General features: G+C 38.6%; 1 protein-coding gene across 7 annotated transcripts in view; it reads left to right on the top strand.

The window, feature by feature from the left end:
• The window catches only part of LOC142368451 (sodium/potassium/calcium exchanger 2-like), a 53,953-nt gene extending 36,217 nt beyond the window's left edge, over positions 1-17,736 (top strand). For 4 of the 7 annotated variants that reach the window (XM_075450620.1, XM_075450618.1, XM_075450619.1 and 1 more), the window contains 7 exons: positions 560-610; positions 3,877-3,975; positions 7,579-7,661; positions 12,203-12,337; positions 12,459-12,548; positions 12,903-13,069; positions 14,145-17,736. In XM_075450620.1, coding sequence (XP_075306735.1) covers positions 560-610; positions 3,877-3,975; positions 7,579-7,661; positions 12,203-12,337; positions 12,459-12,548; positions 12,903-13,069; positions 14,145-14,394 — 875 coding nt within the window. In that variant the 3' untranslated portion in view covers positions 14,395-17,736. The remainder of the gene's footprint in view (positions 1-559; positions 611-3,876; positions 3,976-7,578; positions 7,662-12,202; positions 12,338-12,458; positions 12,549-12,902; positions 13,070-14,144) is intronic. The other 3 variants (XM_075450624.1, XM_075450623.1, XM_075450622.1) reach the window with 1 other exon arrangement.
• The last annotated feature ends 10,133 nt before the right edge of the window (positions 17,737-27,869 follow it).

Genomic DNA, 27,869 nt, shown 5'->3' with positions numbered 1-27,869 from the left:
GCAGATGTGCTGACTGTCTGTTTACTGTGTCATAAAGAACTGCTTCAGTAAGGGAATCAAGTTAATTGTTGGGATTTCATTGTGGAAATAAAATGCTGAATCATAAAGTTTTTTAAAAAGCTTGCGTCCAGAGGAGAGGAGGACTCATCTTTTTGTTGCATGTTGACCCAGTAAATTCTCTTCTGACTTTCCTTTTCAGTTTGTTTTTTGTTAATATATCTTTATAAACCTCGTTTTATTTTCTAATGGTGGTATATTGACTGCCCTTCCCCCCCTTTTCTTGCAAACCCCCTACCCAACCCATGCCATTGGCAGGCTCTTTGTCAGACTGAGTTACTGTGAGACTCTAATGTATTTTATTTGCAATTCAATCCTTGCTTTGTCTTGCACTTATGCAGTGATGACTCAGAGAGACTTTGTCTTTCTGTCTGTCACTTCTTGTGCCTCTGTGAGTGATGTACGTAGATCCAGCGGAGCTATCTTGTTCTGTCATGTTCACTCTTTTCCTTTTCTCTGTGTGTCCGTTGCCTTACCCTTGTCTTTTGCTGTGATGTTGTAGAGCTTGGGACTTATGGGAAACTAAAATATTATCACTCAATGACTGAGGAAGGTAAGCCCGAAAGTTTTCACTATTTGATTATTTGGTTCGTCATCCCTCTTGGTTTTTCTCCATCTTCTTCATGAAACAGCTCCTCCCACCTCTTTATTTTGTCTTCTTGTGGCACACAGTTTGCACTGTTTTTAGTTTTCAGTTTGACAACCTCTCTGAGATTTCACTGACATAAGTGCAAATCATGGTAATCATGCCTTTTTTTTTCCTTTTTTTTCCTTTTACATTTGAATCTCATTTTTGAACTTTTTCCCTCATTTCTTAATTTCTTCCCTGAGAAAATGTCAATATCGTGTGTTACTGTGTGTAGTGTTTTACTGTGTAGATATTTTTTTTAAACACCTGAGCAAACCGCAGCCATGTGTTGCCTTTATTTAATTCTGTGAGTGAGCTAATACAACCCAGGCTGGTAAAACCACAAACACACACCAACATACAGCATTCAGAATACACAAGACTTTTTTTTTTCTCCTTTGTCCTCTCTTTTTTTTTTTCCTTTTTGTTCCTGTTACCCATCTGCATTACTGAGAAATACATCATCCATGCCTCAGCGTTTACTTGGAGGTTCACGCCAGCAGCGGGTGCACACACCTGAGATGTATGTTGCTGAATTTGGAAAACTGCAGTGACTCATCCACCCAGTGCTTACGTAAGCAGCAGATCTGACAGGCAAAAAGAGCAGCTGTGTGTGAGACAACGAGGGAAGGACTGGACTTTATTGTTCTTAGATTATGAGACTCTGTAGTACTTTAAGTATTACGCAAATCATTTTGTACTGACTAAGTGCATGCTTTAAATGGACCTCACAGGAAATATGTTCACCACAATGTGCAAACTAAGGCAATCTAATCAAGATTGTTTAATGTTTTAATACGATTAGTGATGAACACCAAACCTGATGAAAATCTTTACTACTCCAATTCCAAAATAGTGGACACTGTAAAACTTGAACATTTTTGTAATTAAGGTTTTATTTGTTTGTGCCCACTTTTACATCCCAAGCTTGAGGTTAAGAGGAAATTTGTCTTTTTATGTTTGCTTTTAAAGCTAAAATAAAAGTTCTAGCCATAGCCCCCCAAAAAGGTAAGTACAGTAAATACATATTGTCATAACTGAACTAGGTGTGTCATAAAAATCTTTATTTTTCCAAAAAAACAACTTCTCAGATTTGCATTAAAACTACAGCTTATTAAGTGTAAGTTGCTATTATTGTTATTATTATTCCACAAAACTGAATACGTTTTTTTGCCAAACACTGTCTCAACTGAAAGAAATAGATGAATAAAAAATTCCTGCCAAAGCTCATCACTTCACAAAGTGTCAGCTTTCCATTCCATTGGAATTCACATGAGTTGTTATAGTAAAGCCTTCCTGAATCTCTCTAAATATTTTCTCTGTAATCCCTTCCCAGTTAGGTTAAGATTTGTCATGGATGAATTACTGAACAAGCAACCTGAGGAGTTTAAAAAAAAAAAAAAACGCACATGCTCTGAGAATAATACAAAGATAAAATTCAAGACAAATACATATAAAATTGATACAAAGTTTTGCAAATGAGGACAAAAAGGAACAGAAGATATCACCAGGAGATATCATAAAGGGATCCAAAATGATTATAAGGAGTCACAGAACAGTTCCAAAGAAATCCAGAACATTTTTAACACGCACATGCGCAGGTTCAAAATAGCTCCGAACATCATTGCTGCATGGTTTGTGGTCTTGCTCCTCTGTAGGTGGGGTCAGGAGCCTTTCTTCAGTACTAAAGAATTTAATCCGAACACCCACAGCAGAAAGCCAAACTCTGCTACTTGTCATGATCCGGTCTGTCCAAGGACAGACCTGAATATGATCTTTCACCCACATTTGCACAAAAGCACATTCACTATCAAACCAACTGACATTGACCACCTAAGGTGAGTGATGTCATGGCAGTGGAATGTGTGATGCCGTCTTGTGAAAATGTGCAGTGTACTGTGTGTGTGTGTGTGTGTGTGTGTGTGTGTGTGTTTTTGTTTGCATGTGTCTAAACTTAGAGAGATAAACAGGGAGGGGATGCGTGTTGCCAAACAAGAAAAAGACAAAGTGAGTGAAAGATAGAGGATGTGTGAGGAAAAGAAGAAGAGATGGAGAAACATAGAGTCGGATAAAGGAGAGAGAAGGGAGACAGCCAATGACTTGGGGTTGGCAATGATTTTGCTAGAAGGTCACGGACGGTGTCGACATTTCTGGGTGGAGTACGTATTGATGCATTACTCTGTCAAGCACTGACAAATCAGCCACGCATTCCTAAAAGGAAAAAGAAAGGAAAGAAAATCTTTAAATTGATTTCTTGGTGTGATTTGGAGTAGGCAGTTCAGGCATGCAAAGGCTGAGATGCTGCTGAATATGTCCAGTCAGTGCAGGCATCAGATTTTAAAAACCTCACATGAATTTCCTGCACCTGGAATTATATGTCGTCTCATCTCCATGCTATATGTTCTTTGTGTATGTGCCTTTGGAGAATTTAGGTCCGTTGAGGTTTGATGAAAACTTGTTCCTGCAAGCCACAAGCCAATCATTGGCAGTCGTTACGACAAGGGCAGAATGGCCATGTGTGAGCCACTGTGTGTTGTGCTTATGTAAGCCACAAGCTTGTAATTTCAGCACAGTCTGCTGCGTCACCACCTCAGATCTACATTATGGCCAGATTTATGGAATCAGTAAAAAAAGAAAATTCTTACTTTTCATTTATCTTTTGAAATTCTGGAGCTTGCACATGTGATACACATGCTGCAGTATTTCATTTTTTACCACTCAAGCTAAAATGGAGAGCTATAAAATCAAAAAATTCTCCTCGGTATCATAAGCCTGTGAATATGTCATTTGTGAAATGTTTTGTGTGCTTTTAGTACCCTGCACATCTGAGATCTCTTGCGAGTTTCTGATGTGAAATGAAATCTGAACAAGACCAGAACTGAATCTGACCTCCAGAAGGCAGATCTTTTCACAAGAGATTCTCCCTGGGCTGGCTTTGTCTTTGCCAAGGACCGGGACATTGCAGAATCATCAGTATGTGATATGCTATGTGGTTCTGACTCAGTGTTGTTTGAACGGCACGTTTGTTTGAAGCCGCCCACCTGTTTTTTCCGTGCTTTTGAAATATGATCCATCAAGGGTCAAAGGTGACGGCAAAGGATTCTGGCTGGGATGAGACCGAGAGGCTTTGAAGAGTTGTATTCCACATTTAACCACTGTGACTTTCTTCTTCTTTTTTTTTTTCCTTGCAGGTAAATTTCGAGAGAAGGCATCCATTCTTCACAAGATTGCTAAAAAGAAATGCCAAGTGGAGGACAGTGAGAAGGCAAATGGAGTTACAAGCCGCTCGGGTAAGAAGCTCAGTTAATAGTTATAGTGGTAGAAGGATATTTTTGACGTTTTGGGATGCAAACTTATTCATAGTCTTGCTGACAAAGAAATGAGGGAATTTAGCATTTCAGCATTTCATTCCAACCGCTTGGATTTATCATGCAGATTAGTCAGCCAGCAACTCAGTAAGAAGTCCAGAAAGGTGGAGTGCACTATTAGAGACACTCGGACCAAACAGGTCTAAGGGCTCTCTGAGGGTTATGGGAACTGGTGAGCTCCCCAAAGGTCGACACACTTTTCATGGGCTTTTCTCTGCTTACCTTTAAGAAAGCTCAAGTGATGTAACGACCAACCGATGGTGGAGGAAAAGTGAAAATTACATCGTAATTCATCTGTAGCATTTTGGCAAAGTTAACCCTCTGGCTTCACTGTTGCTCCATTCCTCTGTTTTTAGGTTTTTAGAGGCTAATGTTAATAACTTTTGTTTTATGGTTGCAAAAGACCCCCAAAAAACAGTTCTTTGAACTACAATTGTATGCAGTGGCTGTGATGCGGACATAAAAAAGATTGGGACAGGCCTACAGCAGTTGAATGAATTATGAAAAGGTGTGTGTGGTCCGAAAGCCCCCAATATATGAATACAGCACTAACTTTTCAAGATAATTTACAGTTTCATACACTCTTCCACTTGCCCTCTTTTGTTGCCTTCTTCTTCTCCCAATGTGATGAGAATGTTGCATAATCTTCTCTGTATACTTCTGGATCATGTTCTACATCGTAGACACAGCCCTTTCCTATTTTAAGCTATGAGAAAAGGTTTGCATTAGAGGATCTCCTGCTGTGTAGTGTTTGCGTGTGCACCATCTGTGAATAAAGTCTGGACTGAATGTTCTGCACATTCAACAGAAAATCTCCAGTGTACTTGTGTGAAAACGGCTAATGATGGATGGACATACTGCACTATGTGAAAGTTTTGAGCCAACTGTCATTTCTTTATACAGTGGCAGGAAAATGTGTTTCTTTTCTAAGTTGTCTGTTATTCGATGACACAAACTGGTTCAGCCCTGAAGTTGGCTTACTTTGTTAATTCTTGAGTGATTCATCGGTCAAACCACAACACCTCTAAAATCATCAGGTCCTCTTGCTTACTGTCCGCTGGGATCACCTCGAGCTTCTGAAGACCCTCATGGATGAATGAGTGTTGCTTATAAAGGGACGGGTGAATATTTTCAAAAAGCAGTTTGCTGTTCCTTGTGCCTTTACACATTAACCACCTTCAAACAACTTATGTCCATTGCTAGGATTTCCCCAATGAAATGATTAACGAGCGTCACATCCAATATTAAGCAAGCATGACATTACGGGGAGCAGCCAAATTGAATGCAAGTGTTGTCTTCGAGCGGTGTTTAAATCAATCACAGTCACTGCCAAGAGTACTTAATGTAATCTTTTTCACTTCAAAGCACACTGGACCAAAGAATAAAGAATAAACAAAGGCCAAAGGAAGTGCTTTCATGGCCGCAATGTTGTCAGAGCAGGAGAATCAAAGCAAGATGTAGATGTTGATCAAAAAGGCAGAATTATGCTAACGGTGCTGCATTAACATATTACCCTCTTAATCAAAATGCATGACTGGTAGTCATCAGATCATTCTTTGCATTTCAGGTGTCCTGGATGTTAGGTTTGGTCTATAATGTCTGAAGGAAGATTTCCTGTCAGTGCAGTTTAGTGTGCGATGCATGTGATTAGACCGCAGCCGTTTTTTTTATCTGTAATATCACAACATCCGAGTAATTGTCATATCAAGTCACGTTATCTGTTTGAGATGTAATTGTGTCACTTGGACTTAAACATTTTTTTTATGTAATTATCAGTTTTATCATCTGATTACATGGCTTCGGGCTCCATGTATTTTAGTTAGGGCTGTTAAGCAAGTTTGGCCTCAGATGAAATGAAGTCCTACATCAGCCCCTTGGAAGTAATAAGGAATGATAGTATCATCATCAGACATGCACAAACATATTTGCAATCAGACAGCTGCTTTGATAAACAAGTCTTTTGGTCACCATATTCAGAATTAGAACAACTCTGCCTACATGCATGGTATTCTTATTTAGATTTCCAACTTCATCATTGCTTTGTGTTCCAGCTATATAATATTAAAAGGATTTAATGACTAACCAGTCTTTATATGCAGTCTGGCATTAGATGTATCCCACCAATGCAGATTGAAACCAGATGATGAATCAGAGCGGATAAGTTTGTTAATGAGTCATATTGTAAGCATTCCACAAGCAAAGAGAGAGTCTTTTTTATCCAGGGACCCTTCATATTAACGTTTAGAATCATGTTTGTTTGGGGTTTTTTGCACAAACTATAACATAAGCCTTGAAAATAGTTTCTCAGTTCATTTCTACTCCTCAAAACAAAAATCTTGTTTTTAGACAAGGAAAATAACTAAAATTAAATTTAAAACTGTTTTATATCATTGAATGAGAGAGAAAAAAATGCAGAATTAAAACTTTACTTGTCACCTAGTGGCCAAACACTGTTCACTTGTTAACTAGTAGATCTTACAAAAAGTCACTGCAAAACTCTTTTCGAAGCTTTTCTTGATTTTTAACGTTTAAACGCAAGCAAATTGCATCCACTCAGCCCAATGTATATAGGAATCTGAGCAAAGGTTGGGCCTTGTTGTCACTTATCCAGTCAAGTTTACAGAGCTGTGCTGTTCATCTTAGTCCTTGGTAAAGCATTTCACTTTCTTTCAGTGAGTTCAATTTTCATCTTTCTTTTTAATCTTGATTTCTTCCCTTCTAAACCGAATCTGTCCAATTTGGACAACTTTATAGCCAACTTAAACCAATTCTAACCAGGCAACATTAGTTCAGAGGGTTCAGAAAACAGTAGAGCAGAAAACACCTCACAAGGTGATAATCCTGTCTCAACATGCAATCCGACATAACTTTACGTTCCTTATTAGTTAATTTTTAAGGCAGAAAAAAATACACATTCTTACTTTGACTTTTTGTCATAATTATTGTTTTGATTTACTTAAATATAGAAATACCACATCATAACATGCTCGAGTAGAGTAAAGACCCTAAAAACATAAATTAGATTAATGTTTTCTGAAAAGATACTTTTTTATAGTTGAGTTTACAAGTAACTCCTAAAGTTGTAGTTTGTAGAGGTAGATCTGATTTTAATTACCTTATATAGCATATTGTAGTTTAATTCATGTCCATAAGGGCGTATTGAGAGCAAAGTCTTCTGCAAAAGCAAAACACCCAGCCTTACAGTTTCATTCTGCCTGTGGGTTTTGTATAACCTTCCTGATAGACTGATAAAATGATAAAGTACAATGAAAGCATATCTCCACCTTGATAGATAAGCAATCACTAAGAATGAATCATGATTTGTAGTTGAACAGAAGATTTTAAAAGGAGCTTTTTTGTAAAGTCTGTGACCATAGGATTGAAAAACGACGATTACTATGGATCGCTGAGGTCACCATTTCTCTCCATGTCACAAAGCTAATTCTGTCATGTCTTTCAGGAACAACAACAGCCTTTACTTACCTTTTTATAGGTTTCTTGCTAATTATTCTTCACTGCCCACAGATAAAAACCTTCCAAACAGCTCCAGTGTGGAGGTGGAGGTGACCCCACCCATGAACGGAACCGCAGGGCAAGAGGGTGAGACGGTAAGTTATTTGGCAAGTGTAAACCGCAACTTTTGTTGTCAGCTGAACCGCTGAGTAACTAACTGGGCCATGCTAAGAAAAGGCAACAAAAGCATGAAACTGATCAAAGTTAGGGAGGCATTTATTAATATTGTATGCCTCTCATCAGTGTCTATGTTCCTCTGTGAGTGTGACTGATAAGTCAGAAAATGGAACAGGCCACCACAGACCATCATTTCCCAGCATGCATTGGGCGAGTTCCTCCACCTTCAGCCAGACCTGCCAAAGGCCTGCCTACTCACACTGAGTTCTGTAGTCACACCCCTGACTCACCTGCTGCTCCCCACTGCTGGGTGCTCAAAATGAACACGATCACACAGACTTCAACACAAACACACACATACACACTACCTTTGAGAAACAGCCAATTCTCTGGGAGCCTCAGAACAGCACCTGCAGCAGTTGTGCTGGCATTAACAATGACGGCAGGGGGCAACAACCTGCCAGGCCAGCAGACGGTCGTGGGGCAAGTGGGCAGTGATTCAAAGTCGTGTTGTGAGAGTTGAACGGAGGATATGTTGGATGTTTAGGTCATGCTGCCCTTCATATGGCCTTTACGAAAAGTAAGCCCAAGACCAACTGAAAGCTGCCACTGAACACAACGTAAACTACCATTTTAAAAAATTGAATTGAAAAAGAATTCCACAACAAAACTACATGAAAAAAATTATGTCACACAAGGATCATAGATAAAAAGTTTCACCACATATACCACTGCACCCCCAGCCCTCAGTCACTCATGTGTACACTCTGGGAATGAAAATAGATTAAAATTGAATATGTACATGATTATGTACAGATAATATGTACAGTAGAATAAATGGATTCTGTAAATAAATATATATATATATAGATGTATATTATATTAAAAGTGAGCACTTAAATGAGCAATTTCCTATATTTGAATGATTAGAATCCACTTTATGCTTCATGAGTATTCACATAACAATGATTATTGTCTTATATAATTCTCATAAAACTGTTGTCAGAGACTGTCTTCAAGGTTAATCTGATTCATTTTACCTTAATTCCAACTACTAACCCACTATATTACTATTCTTTTTATATCATTCAGATGATCTTGTATTGTAGGGATTTCTAAAAGCTGCATATAAACTCTAATATGATCAGTAGCTTTTCATACACTGGTCTCAACAAAACGCAGGACAGATTTTAATCTTCAACGATCTCCCTTTAAATCAAAGCTCAATATATGATAAATGCTGTTCTACTTTCTGTGGTAACAGAACAACAGCACAGCAATTCTTTCTCATTTTCTCCCCATAAACATATATACTGTTCTATTTAGAAATACAGCAATCTCTCTGAGAAAGATGCAGTGAATTATGAATACAAACTGGTGGGGGAAGTACATTGAAAGATATCAGACTATGAAATATTCCCGCATTTTTATTGATCTACTCTTTTGCAAGTTGTTTTCAGTTTATTCTATCACACCTTGTGTTATAAATAATTACCTGAATTAACTGAAGCTGAAAAAAGGCAATGCACTGTCTTTTTGAGTCACATCAGAACTGCTGATGTGGTTCTAAAGATTAAATTATTCAGAATATTGTGAAATGAAGGCAGAAAACCTGTTTACTAGTATTAATGAGAACCGTAGTTGTGATTCACTAACTTTGAGAGATTCGAAAGCTTATTGGCAAGGCTAATTCCTGCATGCAGCTATTTTTAGGTGTCTGTCCCACAGAGCAACTGTCTGTGTCAGCCAGGAAGTTGCTCGAAACAGCTCACGCCTTCATCTGCCGCCAGAGGCCCCATCTTACTAATTGTTCTATCCCTCCTGGATACCTTGGCAATCAAGACCAGGGGATTAGGGGATAGTTAAGGTCAAATTAAAATCTGCGGCAGATTTCTTGAACAATATCCAGATAAAACCCTTGAGAATGGTGCTGACAGAAATGTCCATATGTCCCAAGACAGCAGAAATCAACGGATGTATTTTCCATACAACCAGTATAGTATGTTTCGTCTGCATTTTTCTCCAATTTCTTTTGGATGAAATAGTGAAACACTCCAGCTCTCTATGTGTCACTATGTGACTCACGGTAGATTGCCTTTCCGTGAAATCATAATCAGGATTCTCTGCTTTCAGCAGCACACATTTTAAATATTTATGAGATCATAAAGCTTCTGCAAACATTTCTTTAAAGAGCATACAAGATAGAGGCAACATCATCTTGTGACTCATCCTATCAGTTCTAATGCTACTAAAGTGATTTGGAAAAACATATATAGTGTGTCATGTATTTATCTGTTACAGGATTTAATGCTCAATTTTCTTTTTCTTTTAATAAACAGTTTTTTATAGGCATATTGAGCCTGTGAGTCAAAAACAATGTCATGGCATGTGGCAAAATTTGCTGTTGTGCATCTATAAATATAAATGTCTCGTGTGAAAAATGTTTCACTGCTGTCACAAAAAATAGTCAAAGAGAAGTCAGTGTAGTTTTCAGGGTATCAAAATAATGTACTAGGTCATCATGTGTAGGAAGCCTTCCCCAAAGAAGAACCTGCATACTGGGAGGTTCTTTTTATGCTCTCTTCGATGGGTGCATTTTGCCCTTTTCTTGATGCTACAAGTGAAATCAACAAAGTAATGCAAATCCATCAGGTTTGCAGCCTTACTGCAGCTGTGCTTATGTGCATATATTTTTTTTCCGACCATTGAAACTGTTGTACATTTTGGTCACACACCAGGTAGGAGAGCAAACACTTCCCTCTGGGAAGAAAAAAAAATAGCCAAATGTCACGCCACCCCTCGCAGCTCTGTGGTGTCTGATAAAAGTCAGTGCCTTTAAGCACAGAGTTGGCAGTGTTACCAACTGTGGCACCACAGGGCAGGAAAGGCCCCCAAGGGCCTGGCATTTGGGAACCAAGTTAGAGTAGGTAGCACCAGCTACATGGGGTACTCAAGCACAGATCGCAAGTAAAGTAAATCATAAATATACAAGTAACAAATTCATCATGAGAAAGAAACAGTAAGTTTAATTTGGCCAACATGCTCATGAAACAGCTGAACATGGGCAAACTGCAATATTGTGTGGACTGTCATTAATTTGAGAGCAAACATGAATTGTTAATATTTTAAAACAAAAACAAACAAAAAACTCCAATTTCTTTACATCTTCAAAAATCAGTGGATTTGGTGGAAAACTGATCTTCACCTAGCTTTGAATTGTCAGTTTTCCCACAGACCTTTAAACAGACAACAATGCAGCCATCTGGATATGGAAAGGAGGAGAAAGCACAATGCAAAGCATAAGTGATGCAAGCGCTGCCTTTTGTTTGGCAGCTCTGATTGCCAAGGTTACCAGGCAATACTCGGCAGCAGTAGCTGTCACAGCAGGATAAGCTCCATATGATTCATGATTCGTGCAGAGGCCATCTTTAAAGATTCCTGCTTCACTGTCTGGGCTTGCCTACCTGATCTGACTAAATCTGTCAAGGCTTACATGATTTTCTTCACTAAATTACCAGTTATTGCACAACATCTGTAATCAGCATATTTTTTTTACTATATGTCTATTTTTCTTTTTAACTATACTATATTCCCTGTGTTATATTCTTTACTGCTGTTGATTGCATATTTTTTTTACACCTTACCAATATCATCCACAGACGTGCACAAGGAAAATTCTAGGTCATCCGTGTGTCTTATCAGGTGTGAATGCGCTTTCTGCAGGTCCCATTGGCCCATTATTGTCATGCATAATTGGATTCCAAGGGACCGAGACATATTTCTGCTGTCAGAGGTCTCCGTTGTCATACTCAAACAGTTCCAAAATACCAAACTGTTTAAGTTGGAGCTCGCAAGCTAAAAGTTTATATGGTTTATCTTTTTGGTAAGCTTATTTAGTTGTAATCACTGAAAGTGTCTAGTTCTTTTGGCATTCACGTAGTAGAACCAATCAGACCGCAGGGGTCGGCCTGTGCAGCCGACACCAGCAGTCAGTAGTGATGAGTCCCTGTGCCCCACTGGTGAGACTGAGCCCTTCAAGCTCAGTGCAATCACCTAAATCAGTAATCAGACTCATCTGTCTTAAGGTCACCATGGAACAAAGGCATGCACACCAGGTCCTGCCATCAATTTCTGCAGTCTTCTCGTGTTTTTGCTCTTTAAGTGGTTGTGTTGCAGTAGTACTGCCTTCCTCCCCTTATAGTTGTGAAAGATAGGTGCATCCTGTATTACTATTTAACAAGCTAAAGAATTGTAATGATTTTTTTAAGCTATCCATTTATCAAGACATGCAAAAAGCATGACACAACTTAGTGGGGTATTTGCCTTGTGTTTAGCTGCTTATTATGTCCAAACGGTACATTAAAATAGGAGGACACCTGAATGGCTCCATTGGGTGACCGTCCCAGAAATAAACAGAAATAAACAAAAGATCATGTTACAAGGTGTAATGGCCATTCTCATAAATATTTTACAATGTTCTCCTTCCTTTTTTTTCCCTTTCTTATACATCTGCTCTCAGGCTGAAGATGAGGAAGAAGAGGACCAGCCGCTGAGCCTGTCCTGGCCTGAATCCAACCGCAAGCGCTTCACATACCTCTTGATCATGCCCATTGTCCTCCCCCTGTGGCTAACGCTGCCAGATGTCAGGAAAAATGTGAGTGAGACTGCATTTTCAAAATATTTGGAACAAGAATCTCCTGTATTTATATGGAAATTCGTGGCATCCTTAAATTCACATAAATTCACATTTTGCTTTCTTATTCTTTATCTCTCAGTCATCAAAGAAATTCTTCCCTGTTACATTCCTGGGTGCCATCAGCTGGATTGCAATATTCTCCTACCTAATGGTGTGGTGGGCTCACCAGGTATACCCAACTCAAAGACCTATTTGTTCCATAGGACGTGACATGTGATCTTGAAATAATAGCAATTTAGTAATACCCTCAATAAGCCTAATTCTTGTCAGAAAAACAAAAGCAAGATGATTTGCCTTTTCACTCCATTTTTGCATCCTTGACATTTGATGAAAATGCTTTCTATAATCCTCCCACTCAGGCATAATTACAGTTGTCTTATTCAAAACAAGGAGACTGTCAAACTTTTGTCACCTCGCTCAGCTCCTAAGCATCATGAGGAAATTAAAAATATAGCTGGAACAAAAGATTAGGGTTTATTTACCCAAAAGCTTAGATTTTTTTCCTTTTTTTTTTCTGTTGCAGGTTGGAGAGACCATTGGGATTACAGAGGAGATTATGGGGCTGACTATATTAGCAGCTGGAACCTCCATCCCTGACCTCATCACCAGTGTCATTGTGGCACGCAAGGGGCTTGGCGATATGGCTGTCTCCAGCTCCGTGGGCTCCAACATCTTTGACATTACTGTTGGGTACGCAATCTCAGAAAGAATTGAGGTGGAGTTAAATGGGTTTCTTTTAACCATAGTTGTATGGAGATTCACAACAGAAACACGGAGGAAATATGATTTCTCAGTCTGGGCTTGATTTCCTTTTTAAAACATGCCATTAATGTAACTTAGGAGGAGCTTTAGCATCGAAGACATTATCCGAGCTCCCGTTGTTCATAGTGCTTTGTTCTTGTGAAAGGTGTTAATGATTCAGTTGGGTATGCAGGTGGATGTTTTTTTTTCATCTTCAAGCAGGTCCTCAGCATATGCAGAGGAGTTTGTTTTAATTTATCTGAAAAAAAAAGAAAGAAAAGGAAACAAACAGATACAAAGACACAGATAAAAGTTATCCGCCAGCAGAGAAAGTAAGCTATGTTAAGGTTGTAAAGCTCTGAAGCTGTAAAGCTCTTCTCGCTTGAAGTGTAGCGTCAAACAGTGTATGTTACATAACATTCGGGATACAGCCTGGTAGTTTGCTATGAGCAGGAATCTTGTTTGTTCTCGGTCCATTATGAACGACTTCATACCCAAACTTAACCAAAGCTAACCAGGCAACGACAGTGGCATGCGCAGATAACAGGAGTGTTACTCACAAGATGCCGCTCCCGTTCCAACATATTACCTTCCATGATGGACTTTCATATTCTCTATTCTGAGAGAAAAACAGTCACATGAGTACAAATTTAAAAAGCTAATTCTAAGTCACAATGCTGTTGCTTTCTTAGCCACACATTAATGGTTATTGTGTTCTGTTTAATGGATAAATGTTCACATTTTCAGCCATTTGTTCTTTGAAATTGATATGATACAAAATGTTTCTTGGGTCATACAGCACTCAAGTGAGTTTATGGTATTTGTTGCCATATAATTATACCATATTCAGCTGGCAGTGACTCAACTTGACTTGAGAAGAAAGTAACCAATAGTAGGTCAGCTTAGAAGAGATTTTCTGCTGCCCTTTATTTGGTTTTTACTTCAGAATTTCTGTTAGCCAAGACACTTGATTTCCACGTGCATATGTTGACTCAGCATGTACCATGCATTTGTGTGTTTACAGATTGCCCTTCCCCTGGCTCTTATGGTCCATCTTCAGCGACATGAGTCCGGTGCAGGTCAGCTCCAACGGCCTCTTCTGTGCCATCGTGCTCCTCTTCCTCATGCTCCTTTTTGTCATCATCTCCATCGCCGCGTGCAAGTGGCGCATGAGCAAGCTTCTCGGCTTCATCATGTTCTTGTTGTACTTCGTCTTCCTGGTAGTCAGTGTCATGCTAGAGGACAGGGTGATCACCTGTCCGGTGTCTGTCTGAGGACCTGTCAAGCAGCTGCCTCCTCTCCGTCACCGCCACCACCCAACAACCATCCGTCTTGTCTGCTGTTGCTCTCACCTGACCCTTGAGATCCTTTACACCAGGAATGAAAGAAAAATAAGAAGATCTTCACATGAGAGTAGTATGAAAATATGCTAAAATGCGGAATCCCCCTGTATTTCCATAAGCAAGTGGTGGCGGGGAGGGAGATGTACAAGGACCTTTGACTTGGTCAGTTTTGTATAGGCCTAACATGAGTGGATTTTTTTTTTTATGATTATTTCACTGGCAGGTGAGGAGGGATGGGATGGCAGGATGATGAGTGTATTCCAAATATAGAAGTATTATGCATGTCTGGAATCAAGACTGGGCCTGGTAGGTTAAACGGAGTGACTTCCTGTGAAAAAAAACTCTTTGCAACAAATGCAGTGACTTCGCTGAAATTGTGAGCATATTTGAATGCACACACTGCTGATTGAGATTCCATCGTCAAGAGTTAATATTGAATGTGGATAAGAAAACTGCAGAATGTGCGTATGAATATTTTATTTCATGTCTGATGGTACAGAGCAGAAAGACTCTCTTGGTCTTGGTACCTGAGTAACAGGGATACTCTTGCTGAGCAGACTAACTCTCTTCCTCTGGTTTCTTTTTTCACAAACCCGTCTGTGCTCAGTTTGAATGACGAGTTTGAGTTTCCCCTCTTTCCTGCCAGATGTCATTTTACACCACAGAATGAGGAGGATTTTTCATTTTTTGGAATCATTTTCATGAAATAGTAGAAGTAGCATTAGATGTACTGTAGCAGTATTGGTTAATGTGGAGCTATCTTTACAATCTGCTCCATTTTTCTTTTCATTTTGCCACTGAGAGTGTTCCATGGATCACGTGCACCTAAAGAAGGCAAGAAAAAAAAAACCTAACTGAAGTTTAGCTCCTCAAAATATATGCTAGCCTTCAATATCTTGTACTGGTTGGGGGAAAATGCATGAGTACTTAGGCTCATTAGAATTCCATACTAAGTCAATGTCAATATAATACACTTGGAAAAGAAAAGAAAAAAAACTTTACAGTGTTTAAGCGTTATGGTTGACTTAGATGAGTCAATGTGTAGTACTTTGTTCACATTAGAACTTCAAAATCACCAACAAGCTGTTGGGGTAGAAATTTCAAGGTGTTAATTGCATGAACAAAAGAACCTTGAGGGGGGAATAATAGCCTAACAATCAACATTTAAGAAGTTGTATACCAAAATGTAAACTTTTTCAAACCTGTTTCATAACTTCTTAATGCAAATCAGTGCTCAATCTCTATGTAGAAATTGTCAACAGTATGGTCAATGATATCTATCAAACTTGTGCAATTTTCTTTTCTAATCAAAGGTGCTTTTGTGTGCATGTGTGCAACCTACATTTGGAGTCATCATACAATGACCATTCCCTAACTTTACCCATATGTAGAGGTTATACTATACGATTTATAAAATACTTGACAACTAACTGCAAAAAAAGTCCTGAGTGATATGTTTGTGTATATATACATACATATATATATATATATATATATATATATATGTGTATATATACACATATGTATAAACACACCAGTCTGTGTTTTAAGAAATAAAACATAATCACAGTTTCCTAGCTACATAGAATGTAGAAATCGCAGCAGACTTTACAGCAATATACCATATGTCGTTGTTGAGAATCTCATCCCCCATGCGTCTGTCCCTTGCTGTCTTTCCTGTCTATTCAAATACCCATCGATGTAAAGTGTGCGACCAGTTCTCCTAAAACGAACACCTTCCTGGTGGAGCTGGCCTGCTTTACCTTAACACAGCCTCTGTACAGCGGCGTAGTAAAAGTTAACTGTAAAATAATAGTAAATAGATTATCTGAATGTGTGAGAAAAAATGCATGCGAGGAACTTGGGCTGGTTACCCACGGACTGTACAGCAGAGCTTAGAACAACTGTATACTGTACGTTGACTTTTATGCATCCATTCAGAGAAAAAACACCAAGAACGCATTGGTTTTATTTTTGTAAATACAAACTCTTTTGCAACAACCAAATGGTTCACATATATTTTAACTCACTATTATTCCTTTAATGTTTTTTTTGTTGTTGTTGTTGTTGTTGTTGTTGTTGTGGATGGAAAAGGACATTGATACTGTATGCAGGAGGCCCTTTAGTATCATAATATTATTGAGCAAAAACTTGTACTGCTCAACACCTTATTGGTATACATCAACTGTAAACATGCCTGTTCAGATTCTGGTAAATGAGGGCTTTAAATACCATATTGCCTACGTTGGTTGAACAAATATATAACTAAGTGATACTGCCACTGTGGTTTCTGTCCTGTTACAAATCCACAGGAGAAAACAAGTCTACAAAGGCCATACCTATAGCTGTTATCAGCGGTCTGTCCTCCTGTATTACATTTTCACCATCCAGACTGAAGGAGTAGGTTTATGGCCTTTGCGATGACTCACGTACATTTTGAAAGTCCTCCTGTGCACACTTGCCATTAAACTATTCCCTCAGAGCGCCCACACACTCCGGTTAATGTGATCACACCTCACCTCTAGTTTCTTCTCATCCCTTCTTTGAAAGGGTAGTTGGACATCTTAGGAAATGCAGTTAGATGAGAAGATGGATACCTTTCTAATGCTAGTGCAGCACAGGATTAGCATAGCATGAATTCTTGCTACAGAAAAAGAAGACGTTGCATCTTATCTACATAAAACCCAAAGTGTAAAAACGACTGATTGTGTAATATGATGTCAGTTCCTCATTTCCATTCTTAGATTAAGTGTCAGTCTTCTCAGTTAACAAAAGGAGAGACTGTGGATGAGCCTCTTTATCAAAATATGTTTGACACTGGAGTGTAGCCACTTTAAAAAAAAAAGTCTTAATCATTTGAAGAGTTCATTTACTAGAGTTTGCGACTTCTCATACTGCTACAGTCACATGTGCATACTGTCCCTGTTGGTTTCCATTCCTCAAGCCCCTCCTCTCGAGACACCAAGTTTCTAATTTTCACGTCCTATTTTGAGTGAGATCACGAATCGAGACAAAAAACAAACAAAAAATATATCAGATGGCTTCAACACATGAGCTTGACATTGATCGTGGTTGACCAGGGTTGGCGATGGTGAAAGTTAACCACTTATGAACATTCTTGCACTGTAAATGTTTTATTTTCTTGGTGTTGATGTAAGATTTATTTAAGGTGTACATATACTGTATACAGACACAAATTAACCATATAATCTATATGTGTAAAAGAAATATGTCTCTATGTAAAAACACAAAGTATATAATAAACACAAATAAAGATGCTAATTCAAATATGCAACAGTGTGTTTGGTTATCATGCTTTCGTTTCTGGCTTTCTTCATTTAACACAAATATAGTCAGTTAGACATTTTTTTAACTACACATTTGACATCATTTGCATGTTTGTAAAATAATCTCTGATTTGTTGTGGAGACATTGGAAACTGAGTTGCATCGGGGTAATGTGCCATTGACTCCAGAGAATTACAATAATTACATTTTAGGTTTTGCTGCATTCATTTTTACCACCTTTTTTGATAGAGTTGTAATGCTAAATTGCTATCCCTTTACCTGTGCTACACCATTAACGAGATATCATTCTTACATCCAGTAAAGATTTTGAAAGATCTTTACAGTGCTTCTATTCGGTACATGGACATGTTAAAAAACATTTACATCCGACATAAATTCTTTAAACATATTTTGACCGGCAAACATTTGTTGATAATATCAAAAAGATAAAGGTAATAAAGGTTATGAGACCAAAAGCATCCAGCAATCCATCCCTGCATCTTTCCATTTTCTGCAATGGGACCAGGCCGTGAGCAGAAATCCTCAGACTTTGCTTTCCACTTTTTCAGCTCGTTTCTCTTATTTAGATATTATGTGTTTTTGAAATCCTGGGTCTGCCCCGAGTGGATCCTCTAAGTGGGACATGCTTTAAACACATCCCTTGGGAGGCGTCCAGATGGTATCCCGACCAAATGCTCAAAGCACATCATCCGGCTCCTTTTGATCCAGAGCAGTGACTGTACTCTGAGCCCAGCCTGGATGACAGAGCTCCACACCCAATCCTTCAGGGTAAGCCCAGACACCCCTCGGTGGAAGCTCGTTTAAGCTACTTATATTTGTCATCTCCTTCATTTGGTTGCTACCCGTAGCTCATGACCATAGGTAAGGTTGGAATGTTGATCAACGACAGGGACATTTTGTAGACAAAGTTTTTGAACAGAAGTGATGACAGAGGGCAGCTCTGGCACAGTTGAATACCCAACAGAATCAAGTCTGACTGAGTGCCCGACCACGTGAACAAAGCTCTTACTGGATGTATTGGGACGATTGACTCATAGAAAAGGGCCCAGTACCCCATACTGCTGAGGCACCTCCTACAGGACACCACAATGAACACGGTCATAAGCCTTCACCCAGCCCACAGCATGCATAAAGACTGGCTGGGCAACCAGATGTTTTTTCTTATTTTACACATATCCCGATGCATAAAAACCTTTTAATTGACTGAGTGTAAGACTGTATATTCAATATATGTCCAAATAGTCAACAGTTTTCATAGCATATACTTCACTTTAATACAATTCTCAGCCAATATACACAGTACTTGGACTTTTTGATTTCCATGGCGGAGTGGAGCCCAAAAACAAGTTGGCTCTGTTTGAATCCTCATCGATGTTTTTCCTGAAATCAGCGAAAGTGAAAAATATTATTTTCATCATTATTTTTTTCAATAAAAGTGTCTTTTATTATGAGTGTAAATACCAGTGTACACTGGGGTGAAAAAAAATCCTCCCATCCATGTTTTCTCTTTCTGAGGGGAGTGACTTTCCACACGCCTTTCAGGTGACGCCTTCCTGCTTGTACAGACAAGTTGTGGAGCAGGGCGCCCTCTTGTGTTCCAATCCTGACACCTCAGTGTGGTTAAATTTACAGTCCGCCCACATAAAATGATCTCCCAGGATTTCTGAAGCTTTCCACTGAGTGACTGTGCCTTTGTAATTCCATAGAACCTTCCCTAAAGATTTCCCAGGTAACTTTAAAAATATCCTTGCTTAAATTTCCATCTAAGTAATTAATAATGTCGGGCTTCAAGAAAATGCGTTGTCATGTTTATGTTTCCCTTTTTTCTTCGCCATCAAGCTGGCAAACTTTGATTGACGTGTCTTCCCAAAATAATTATTCCAAGGAAGTGTTGTGAGAAGCATAAAGGTCATTCATTCGGTACAGCATGGTGGCTTTGGAGACCAACTCTGCTTGGTGGTTCCAAGTTTAACATTTGCACCACTGACTCAGTCACAAGAAAATGAAATTGAGGGATCATAAATATGAGGCCAAACTTAAATTTATCTGAAAGGCCAAGCAGGGTTGTCTGAGGTCCCATCAAAACAGATAGGCCTACTGGTGAGATACTGGTTTCAAGTATGTGGGTAAAAGGTGAAGTTGTTTGGGATTTGGCAAGTTTCTACTAACACTGAAGTTGTGTGGGTTTTGGATTTCTTAACCTGATTCAACATGCTTGGTATTACACAAATACATCACTGAATTCATCACTGAATCATAGTGTTTCCTTCTAACATGACCAAGGGCTGTCTTTTTTTTTTAAATTTTTTATTCTTTTCTCCAGAAGGACAACTTTCTTAGAATTCCTGAGAATTCCATTGGGCTTCCCCACTGTATAAGACTTTCCACACTCATTTACATTATCTATAGCACTATCTTTGATCTTTCCTCAGAAGCTCAGAGTTTCCTCAGAGTTTCACTCTGACAGTCCCAGATTTTTCCCGGTAATTTCCATTTCAGGTTTCCTGAGACTTTCACTGGAAACTCCCTCTGCTGGTCTGCATCTACTGCAGCAACTGCAGTGAGTCACTCTGGGTTATCAGTGAAGTTGTTTTTGGATGTAAGGCACCCTTACAGCATATAAAAAGAAAGAAACAGGTACTTCCACTATGGAGAAGAGTTGTCTTGATTGTTATGACTGGCTGGTCCCTTTTGATTGCTGTCATGACTATATTGATAACATTTTGGTTCAAAACTTTGACCAACATTCTATTTCTCTCTGGATATACATGAGACATTGGCTTGAAAGAGACTAAATCATGGAAAGTCTATTGAAGTTGTGTGAATTAGAGTATTTTCTTTTTTTTTAAAAGAAGCTACTTTGCTAGAATTCATGGTTAAATGTGTTCAATGACTGATGAATGAGCATGATCATTGGCCTCGGACAGATCATTTCTAGCACTAATAGTAATAAAATGATACACCATATGGTAGTGTTATATTGGTGTCAAATAAATGTGCATATTGTGGGGCCGTGATGTGACCAGAGGGGCATTTACACTTTAAGGACTGGACCAAAAGCTGGAAAATAAGAAGGTGAGAGCTCAATGAAAGAATTTCATGCTAAATTAGGGGGAAACGTTAAGAGAAGATTAAAGTAAAGCAGTGGGCGGAAGCACTTGGTTATGAATCGCATCTTTCTGCAGACATCAACAGCCCCATTTACAATTTAAAGTGAATGCGATTCATTCAAATTAATGTCTTGTTTCTTTTTATTCTTCTTTATTTTTTGGGGTTAGCCAAGCTGCAGACATTTGAAAATATTATTGAAACTGGGCCGTATTCTAAAAAATGTTGCTGTTACTTTGCATGTCCTGCTCATAACGTGAAAGTAAAGTAAAGTATATCCCACAAGATATCTACTCTAACATGTTGATTTATCACATTTTGTAAACCCTGTCAGTTGGAACATTCAGTTCAATGTCCTTGAAAGTCAGAGCCCTGAATCAACGTGTAGAGAACGAGGAGCTATTTTCATCAACTGCGAACACCATCTGCTCCTCTCTGGGAACACCTTCACCACTGCTTTCTAAGTTTCATGTGGATTTCCTTGAGATGGCAGTCTTATTCATCCTCCAGACCAGCTTTGGTAATAGAAGTTTCAGTTTCACCTAAATTCTTACTGGTGCTTTATTTATGCTTTTGGCAACTAGGATAAATCTATATGGATTTTACGGTGCTCATAAGCACGCTGATATGAGATATGTGATATGAAGTTGTACATTGAAGCTGGAACTCAACCCGGTTAAACGTTTAAATGCAGTTTATGAAAAGCATCTGCAACAACTAAACATTGTTATGATACAGATAATACATAATGCAACACATTTTGCTTGGATTAAATGCATCAATTCCCCAGTTTCCATATTTACAGCCAGTGCAAGTTCTGCTTGACTTGACCCTAAATGTCTCAATAGCTTATTTAAAAGGGAACTACATCACTGTCCAAATGTAATACACTCCAGAGTAAATCTGAAATTCTTTCAACGATACATTTAACTACACACTTTTTTGTTTTTTATACGAAAAGTATATAATTTACTAATATAATTGTGTTTTTTTTTCTATACTCTAACAGTTTTTACTGTGATTAGTGTCAAATCTACAGTATGTTGGTTGGGTGTCTGACTATTTGGACATTTGCAGAGACTGTGTAAGGCATGGCTCACTGCTAAGTGCTTCCAACGCTACAAGCTGAATTCAAACCAGGATTCCTCTTAAATTCATGAGTCAGCGACAGAGTTGAAGTCTGTGTGGATTTTCCCTCTCCCACTTTCCACTCATGACCAGCTCACTGTTTTTGATCATTTGTTCGCAGTTAACAAACTCCATGTGGCTCCGAGGACAAGGTTTGGAGCATAAGGGCGGCTTGTTCAGCAAGTCAGCTTACAATGAGCCAGACGCTTCCGTGTGAGTTCATCTGCTCGCTGCCGCTGCGTGTGCTTACATTTGACTCAGCAAAATGACTCTCGGAGGAGGCTGCAGGCCAAATCCCGCACTGTCATTTGATCCTGTTATAAGCTTGGCAGCAGAGCAGCTACTCAGAGTCAGAATTTGGCTGCAGCATGAGAGAATTGTCTGAAAATATCTCAGACGGAGGCAAGTCACCACCAAAACTGCTCTGTTTAGCTGTTTTATGGGTGTTATCGTCATGACTTTCAAGAGGAGGCCACGGTGGACCTCAGACCAACTGGTGACTCACAACAGGGCCTGTGTTCATTTGACTTACAACTGCTGCACATATGACCCTGTGATTCAGCTTGGGAAATGTCTCAGAGAGGGTTTTGGTTTGCAACATAGGGGCAGTGATGTGTGATAGTAACATACAAGCTGACATGCATTGATACATCATTGTAACATTTGAAACTGAGTCACAAACTGTGGAGAGCACCAAATAAGGTGAATGTACAGCAACAAATAACCTATGTGAATTGATTTTTCAGAGTAAGTAACTAAATGGTTACAGCCCTTTAAATGCATCAACCAGGATGTCATGAAAAATAAAGACATTACTACTCTAAGGGAAACGCGATCACTTTTGCTCATTTTCTTTACTCATTAGGCAGAGCATTACAGGGGACAACAAATCAAAGCACAAATACTGTATGAAACTTTTCACAGAGCTGCTTGTGCTTTTTGAAAGACAAATGGAAAACACACCTAATTACTCCAACAAAACTGGTTTTGCTGCTACTGTGCCCCTTTTTCTGAGGCGACTCAAGTTTTCTAATGTAAGTAAAGTTGTTCTGTGTGCTGACTTTTTGATTCCTCTCTGCTTGTTCCCCTTGGGCATTCATCACAATCTGATTATTCTGAATTTAGGACAATGTTTCAAGTAGAATATAATAGCAATGATGATTAAAAAAAAAGCCATGTACTGTATTAGACTGTCATTATTAGATGTGAATGGTATATCCCTGGACATAATTTAGTCCTCAAGTGTGGGGGAAGTATTGGATCTTTGAAAAACATGTGGGAATGTGTAAATAAATGTGAGATAGTATCTAAAACAGAGGATGATAAAACGTAAGACAATAAGTGCCCACCTGAGGAGTAGTAGTAGTAATAGTGTGAAGAAATATTAAAGTAAGGGTGTGTAAAAGCATGTGTTTTTATTCCGTGTGTGTACACAGAAGTGGGCTGAGCCTGGTGTATAAATGCAGGGGCCATTTATTGAAACAAAGAAATCTTCCCGATTTCAGGTTACGTCACACCGTCCTGCTGTGCAGAGAGAGAGGAAAAAAGGTATTTTTTATATGAAGTCCGTTTGAAAGCCTAATAATACCAGTCTGTGTTTCATGGTGTTTAAGCTTATTTTGTGAGCTGTCTGAGCCCGTTCAGTTTACACAGAGGGAAGAGTCTTTCAGCATGAAAGGGGGGCCCTCCAGCAAAAAGAAATAAATCTACATAGGGGAGTTCGTTGCCAACAATTTACTGGATTCAGTCAGGAACTCCTGAAGAACTCCTGATTTAACATACCCCAGTTTGTCTTATACATTTGAGGAAGTGTCCAATGCTGTGTTAAAAATCACCATAATCTTTAATTCAATTCAATAATTCCCTATTAACCCCAAAAGGGAAATTAAATTGAACCTTTAGGCATACAAATTCAACTTTTTTTGTTTTCTTTTCTTTTCATTTCACAATCGACCTTTTTTAACCATTTAATCATGATGCAAGATATACATGCTTTAATGTGTCCCATAGTGTTTTTTTAAAATACACAAATCATTAGTCCTTATAGGCATATATTGATAAACATAAAAGCAGAGTCAGTATTTAACAAAAAATAAATAAATATGAAGGTTTAACCTCTCCAATGGTTTTCAACTCGTGTTTTTTTCATTTTGTGAGAAACTTTACATTTTATCCTCAGGATTTTCAACGAAAATTAGTTGGTTTATAAGTTTGCGGGTATGACACATTTTGCTCATCAGAACCAGGCACTCCCTTTCACTTATCTTGCTGGGAAAGACACAAGCACCAGGATTTCAAAGAATTGAGCTGTACAAACAGTTACTGTGCGTGTGATTTGGAGCCTCATATGGTTTCATCTGAGGATTTCGCTCGAAGTCTCTATGTTTTCTTTTCAGACTATGAAAATAACTATGACGTAATAATTCTTTTGTGTCCACGCAGATGTCTTGATAACCTGTGAAGACATTTTTCAACATACTTAGCGTTTCAAATCTGTGATGTTCAGCTGGATCTGTGGTGACTTGTTTCAAGTGTGTTTTTTATTTATTCTATTAAATAATATGGTGTTTAATTATAAGAATATGCTTGGTTACTCTACTTTCTGGTATTTTTGCCCTTACTGTGTACATGAAACTTAACCGTTTCCATGTTACGCTGCACTCCTGTTTTGCTGTCTGTAGGAAAGAAAAGTCCTCACAGTAATGGGCCTTTTATTGAATTAGAGTTCTTAACTTTGATTGTAACCCAGTATTTCTATTAACAATTATGTTGCCATGATAAACAAATTCTAACTGCACATCATGGAAACATTAACCATGACACATTTCTGCAATTGTCTCAACCCTTTTCCATATTTGCTCTGTGGCAGTTAACAGGTGTGGCCAACATCTACACCTTCGGAAGTGAGTCACTGATTAAAAATGCACTGAAGTCAGGATTGTCAAATTGCGAAAAAAAAAGGAAATAATTGCATCTAGCTCACCAGCAGAGTTACACACTTGTCAGTGACATATGATAATGTGTTTTAAAGCTGTCTTTATAAATATAGAATTTACCCAAAACTGAAACAAAACAGCAAAATTGGTATCAGTGTTGTAGCTTTGGGAGCCGCACAACAAATCACGTTTAGGTTACATATAACTGAAACAGTAGGACAAGTTAGGATGGATGGGGTTGAGGTGGGCGACCGTGTTTGTGAAGGGCACGTGTAAAAGAAGCAGTCTTTGAAATAGAGCAGTTTGAATACCAATATTTAATTGAGCCCAGCATTCAGAAAAATGTACCCAATGATAAAGCATTTGCAGCTAAAGTACAAGTGTGCGCGCAGAAAAGCGCTGCTATCAGTGTTCCAGTGTCATACATTATATCGTTTATCTGTACCCAAGCAGAAGAAGCTGGTTGGAGTTTGGTTTGTTTTTGGTTAGTTTTTGGTGATTTACAGCCCAGCCTATGGGTTGAGTCCTTTCTGAAAAGTGAGGTAATAGGGAATCTAAGATGAATCTAAGAAGAGGAAAAAGAGAGGAAAATTCCAAGTTCCAGTTTATTCCAGATAAATTTTACATCCACGTGTCTGCTATCAACAGTATTAGGCCAAGGAGAGAAGTTTCGGGATGTACTTACAACTGAAAATACTTGAAAGTCCTTATTTGGCTTTTGTAATGTTGAAAGAATAAGCCTAATTACATTTAAATGGGAACTTTTAAACATGCATGAGTAAGTAAAGACATTTAGTGAAACAGACAAACCCTACATGGACAAATAAACTGGTGCAGATAAAGTGCTTTCCATTTGGGAGTGAAGAGATACACATGTTTCGAAGAGCATAGCCATATCAGACGTGTAACGTAATATGGGGGGGGGGCAAATAGTGAGTGGTCAAGGATGTTTTCTCACGTGTTGAGAATGTTTCCTGTTCTGGATGGTCACCACTTTCTGGTCTAGACAGTCTTTGAATCATTCTAAGTGATTCATTTAATGGAGCAGATCCAAAAAACATCACAATTCTGATTAACTAGGACTTTTTTTTTTTTTTTTTTTTGCCGTTGTGGCATCTTGATAAGAAGCTGCCTTTTTTTTAATCGAATTACTTGGGATAGCAGGAGAAGGGGGACTTTTTGGGAACTATTTCGGTTCCTGACAGGTTTGGTCGGATTTCTTTCTCTTACGGATCTCTCAGGAGATGGTCCTCCTTCTTAATTAGGCCAATGGGATTCCTTGTTAGCGCCCAAAGGTGCCGGAAGACACGCCAAGCTTTATATGAAAAAAAAAAAAAGACACACCTACAACGACTCAAAGTGCGACACTGCTACTGCCTCTGAAGTAGGCAGCAGAAGACATTCTTATCTTCTTCCACCCGAAACCTACTTGTACTCCTCTGTTGATGCCACGAGGATCTAGGATAACCGCCGTGGAGAGAGCTGGACATGGGGGTCCTTGTTCCAGACGCAGCAACAGGTAGATGCAAGTATGAAATATGTGTCCACGGTAAGAGCATGCAGGTTGGAGGGAACAGCTGCACTAATAGACCTCTCTTTTGTAATCCAGCTCCTAAAATTGCTCATCGAGAAGCCCCTGTGTTCTTCTGTTTCATGCCCAGTTCAAGTTTTACAAAATGTATATTTGTGTGTGTGAAAAAGTTATTTGAAGAATTTTTATTTTTGGGGTGGCGGGTGTATAATTGTGCTTTGATACTTAAACTGTTCCAAAATGTCGCCGATATATTGTGCAGTTTTTGTGGGGCGTTGGGGTTCACCTTAACATCATCCACCCACACCTGGATGGAGACGAGACTGGACCTGAGTGCAAGAGTGGCCCGTGCAACCATCAGAACCGTCCGTGCTTTGCTGTGGGCCCCGAAGGAAGGCAAGATGTTGGCATAGCTGTTGAACTGAAAGCCCTGCTATGCCATCAACTTGCCGTCTTTCTCTCCCCAAACTCTGAAACAACGAGCTCAGTGTTTGCACTGAACAGCTTCCAGTCAATATTATTGAGCCTGATTGCGTTTTGGTTTATTTTTTGTGTAAAGTGACCATTTGTTAACTACCTGACAGTTTGTTTGTTTTGTTTTTTGGTTGTTGTTGTTTTTTTCCCCTTGATTTGTTATTTTTCATATTCTCTAGATTTTCCAGTTTTGACAGAAAATAATTTAGTTTCCACAAAATTTGATATTATGCAGTCATGGATTTTACCATCTCACAAAATTCTGTTATCTATTTTTGATGAATTAAGTGATTGATATATCAGATTTATTCATTTCAACCTACCCAACCAACTTGTGCCTCACCAAGTTCTAACTTTGTTGTGATTTTTGTTTTTATTTTTATGTTTTACTTATTAAGTTAAATATTGTTTAAAAATATGTGATGTGTTCATGAAATAAGATTCACTGACATAGATTTTAGAAACCAGATACAAAGTTGTCATCCTTTAACTTCACTTTGTATACCTACAAATTCAACCTGAAAATGTGTCTGTGACTGTAATTCATATCAACATGGTGGTAGAATACAAAAATACTTTGTTCATCCCCTGTGTGTGTGGGGGGGGGATTCAAATTGTCATTTAGCTCAATTAAAATATTTACAATGATTGTTTATTAGAACAAAAATGATAATAAATAAATGTGAAGTTCATTCTGCATAATGTAAACTTTTGAGTTTGAGTTTATTTATTTAAAGCAGGGACAATACATATTAATGAACATAATGTAAATGTGCAAGATTATAGCCAATGGCTAATTTCCATTTTTAGTCCCTTCGGCAGATGAATGTCAACAACATAGGATAGTAAAATCAATAAAACAACAGTAACAACAATTAGAATAGTTAGCCTTCATGGCCAGTGTGAAAAGAGGGAATAATT

This window comes from Odontesthes bonariensis, chromosome 19, assembly GCF_027942865.1.
Source record: "Odontesthes bonariensis isolate fOdoBon6 chromosome 19, fOdoBon6.hap1, whole genome shotgun sequence".
Lineage (NCBI taxonomy): Eukaryota > Metazoa > Chordata > Actinopteri > Atheriniformes > Atherinopsidae > Odontesthes > Odontesthes bonariensis.
This window is presented reverse-complemented; position numbering and strand designations above follow the sequence as displayed.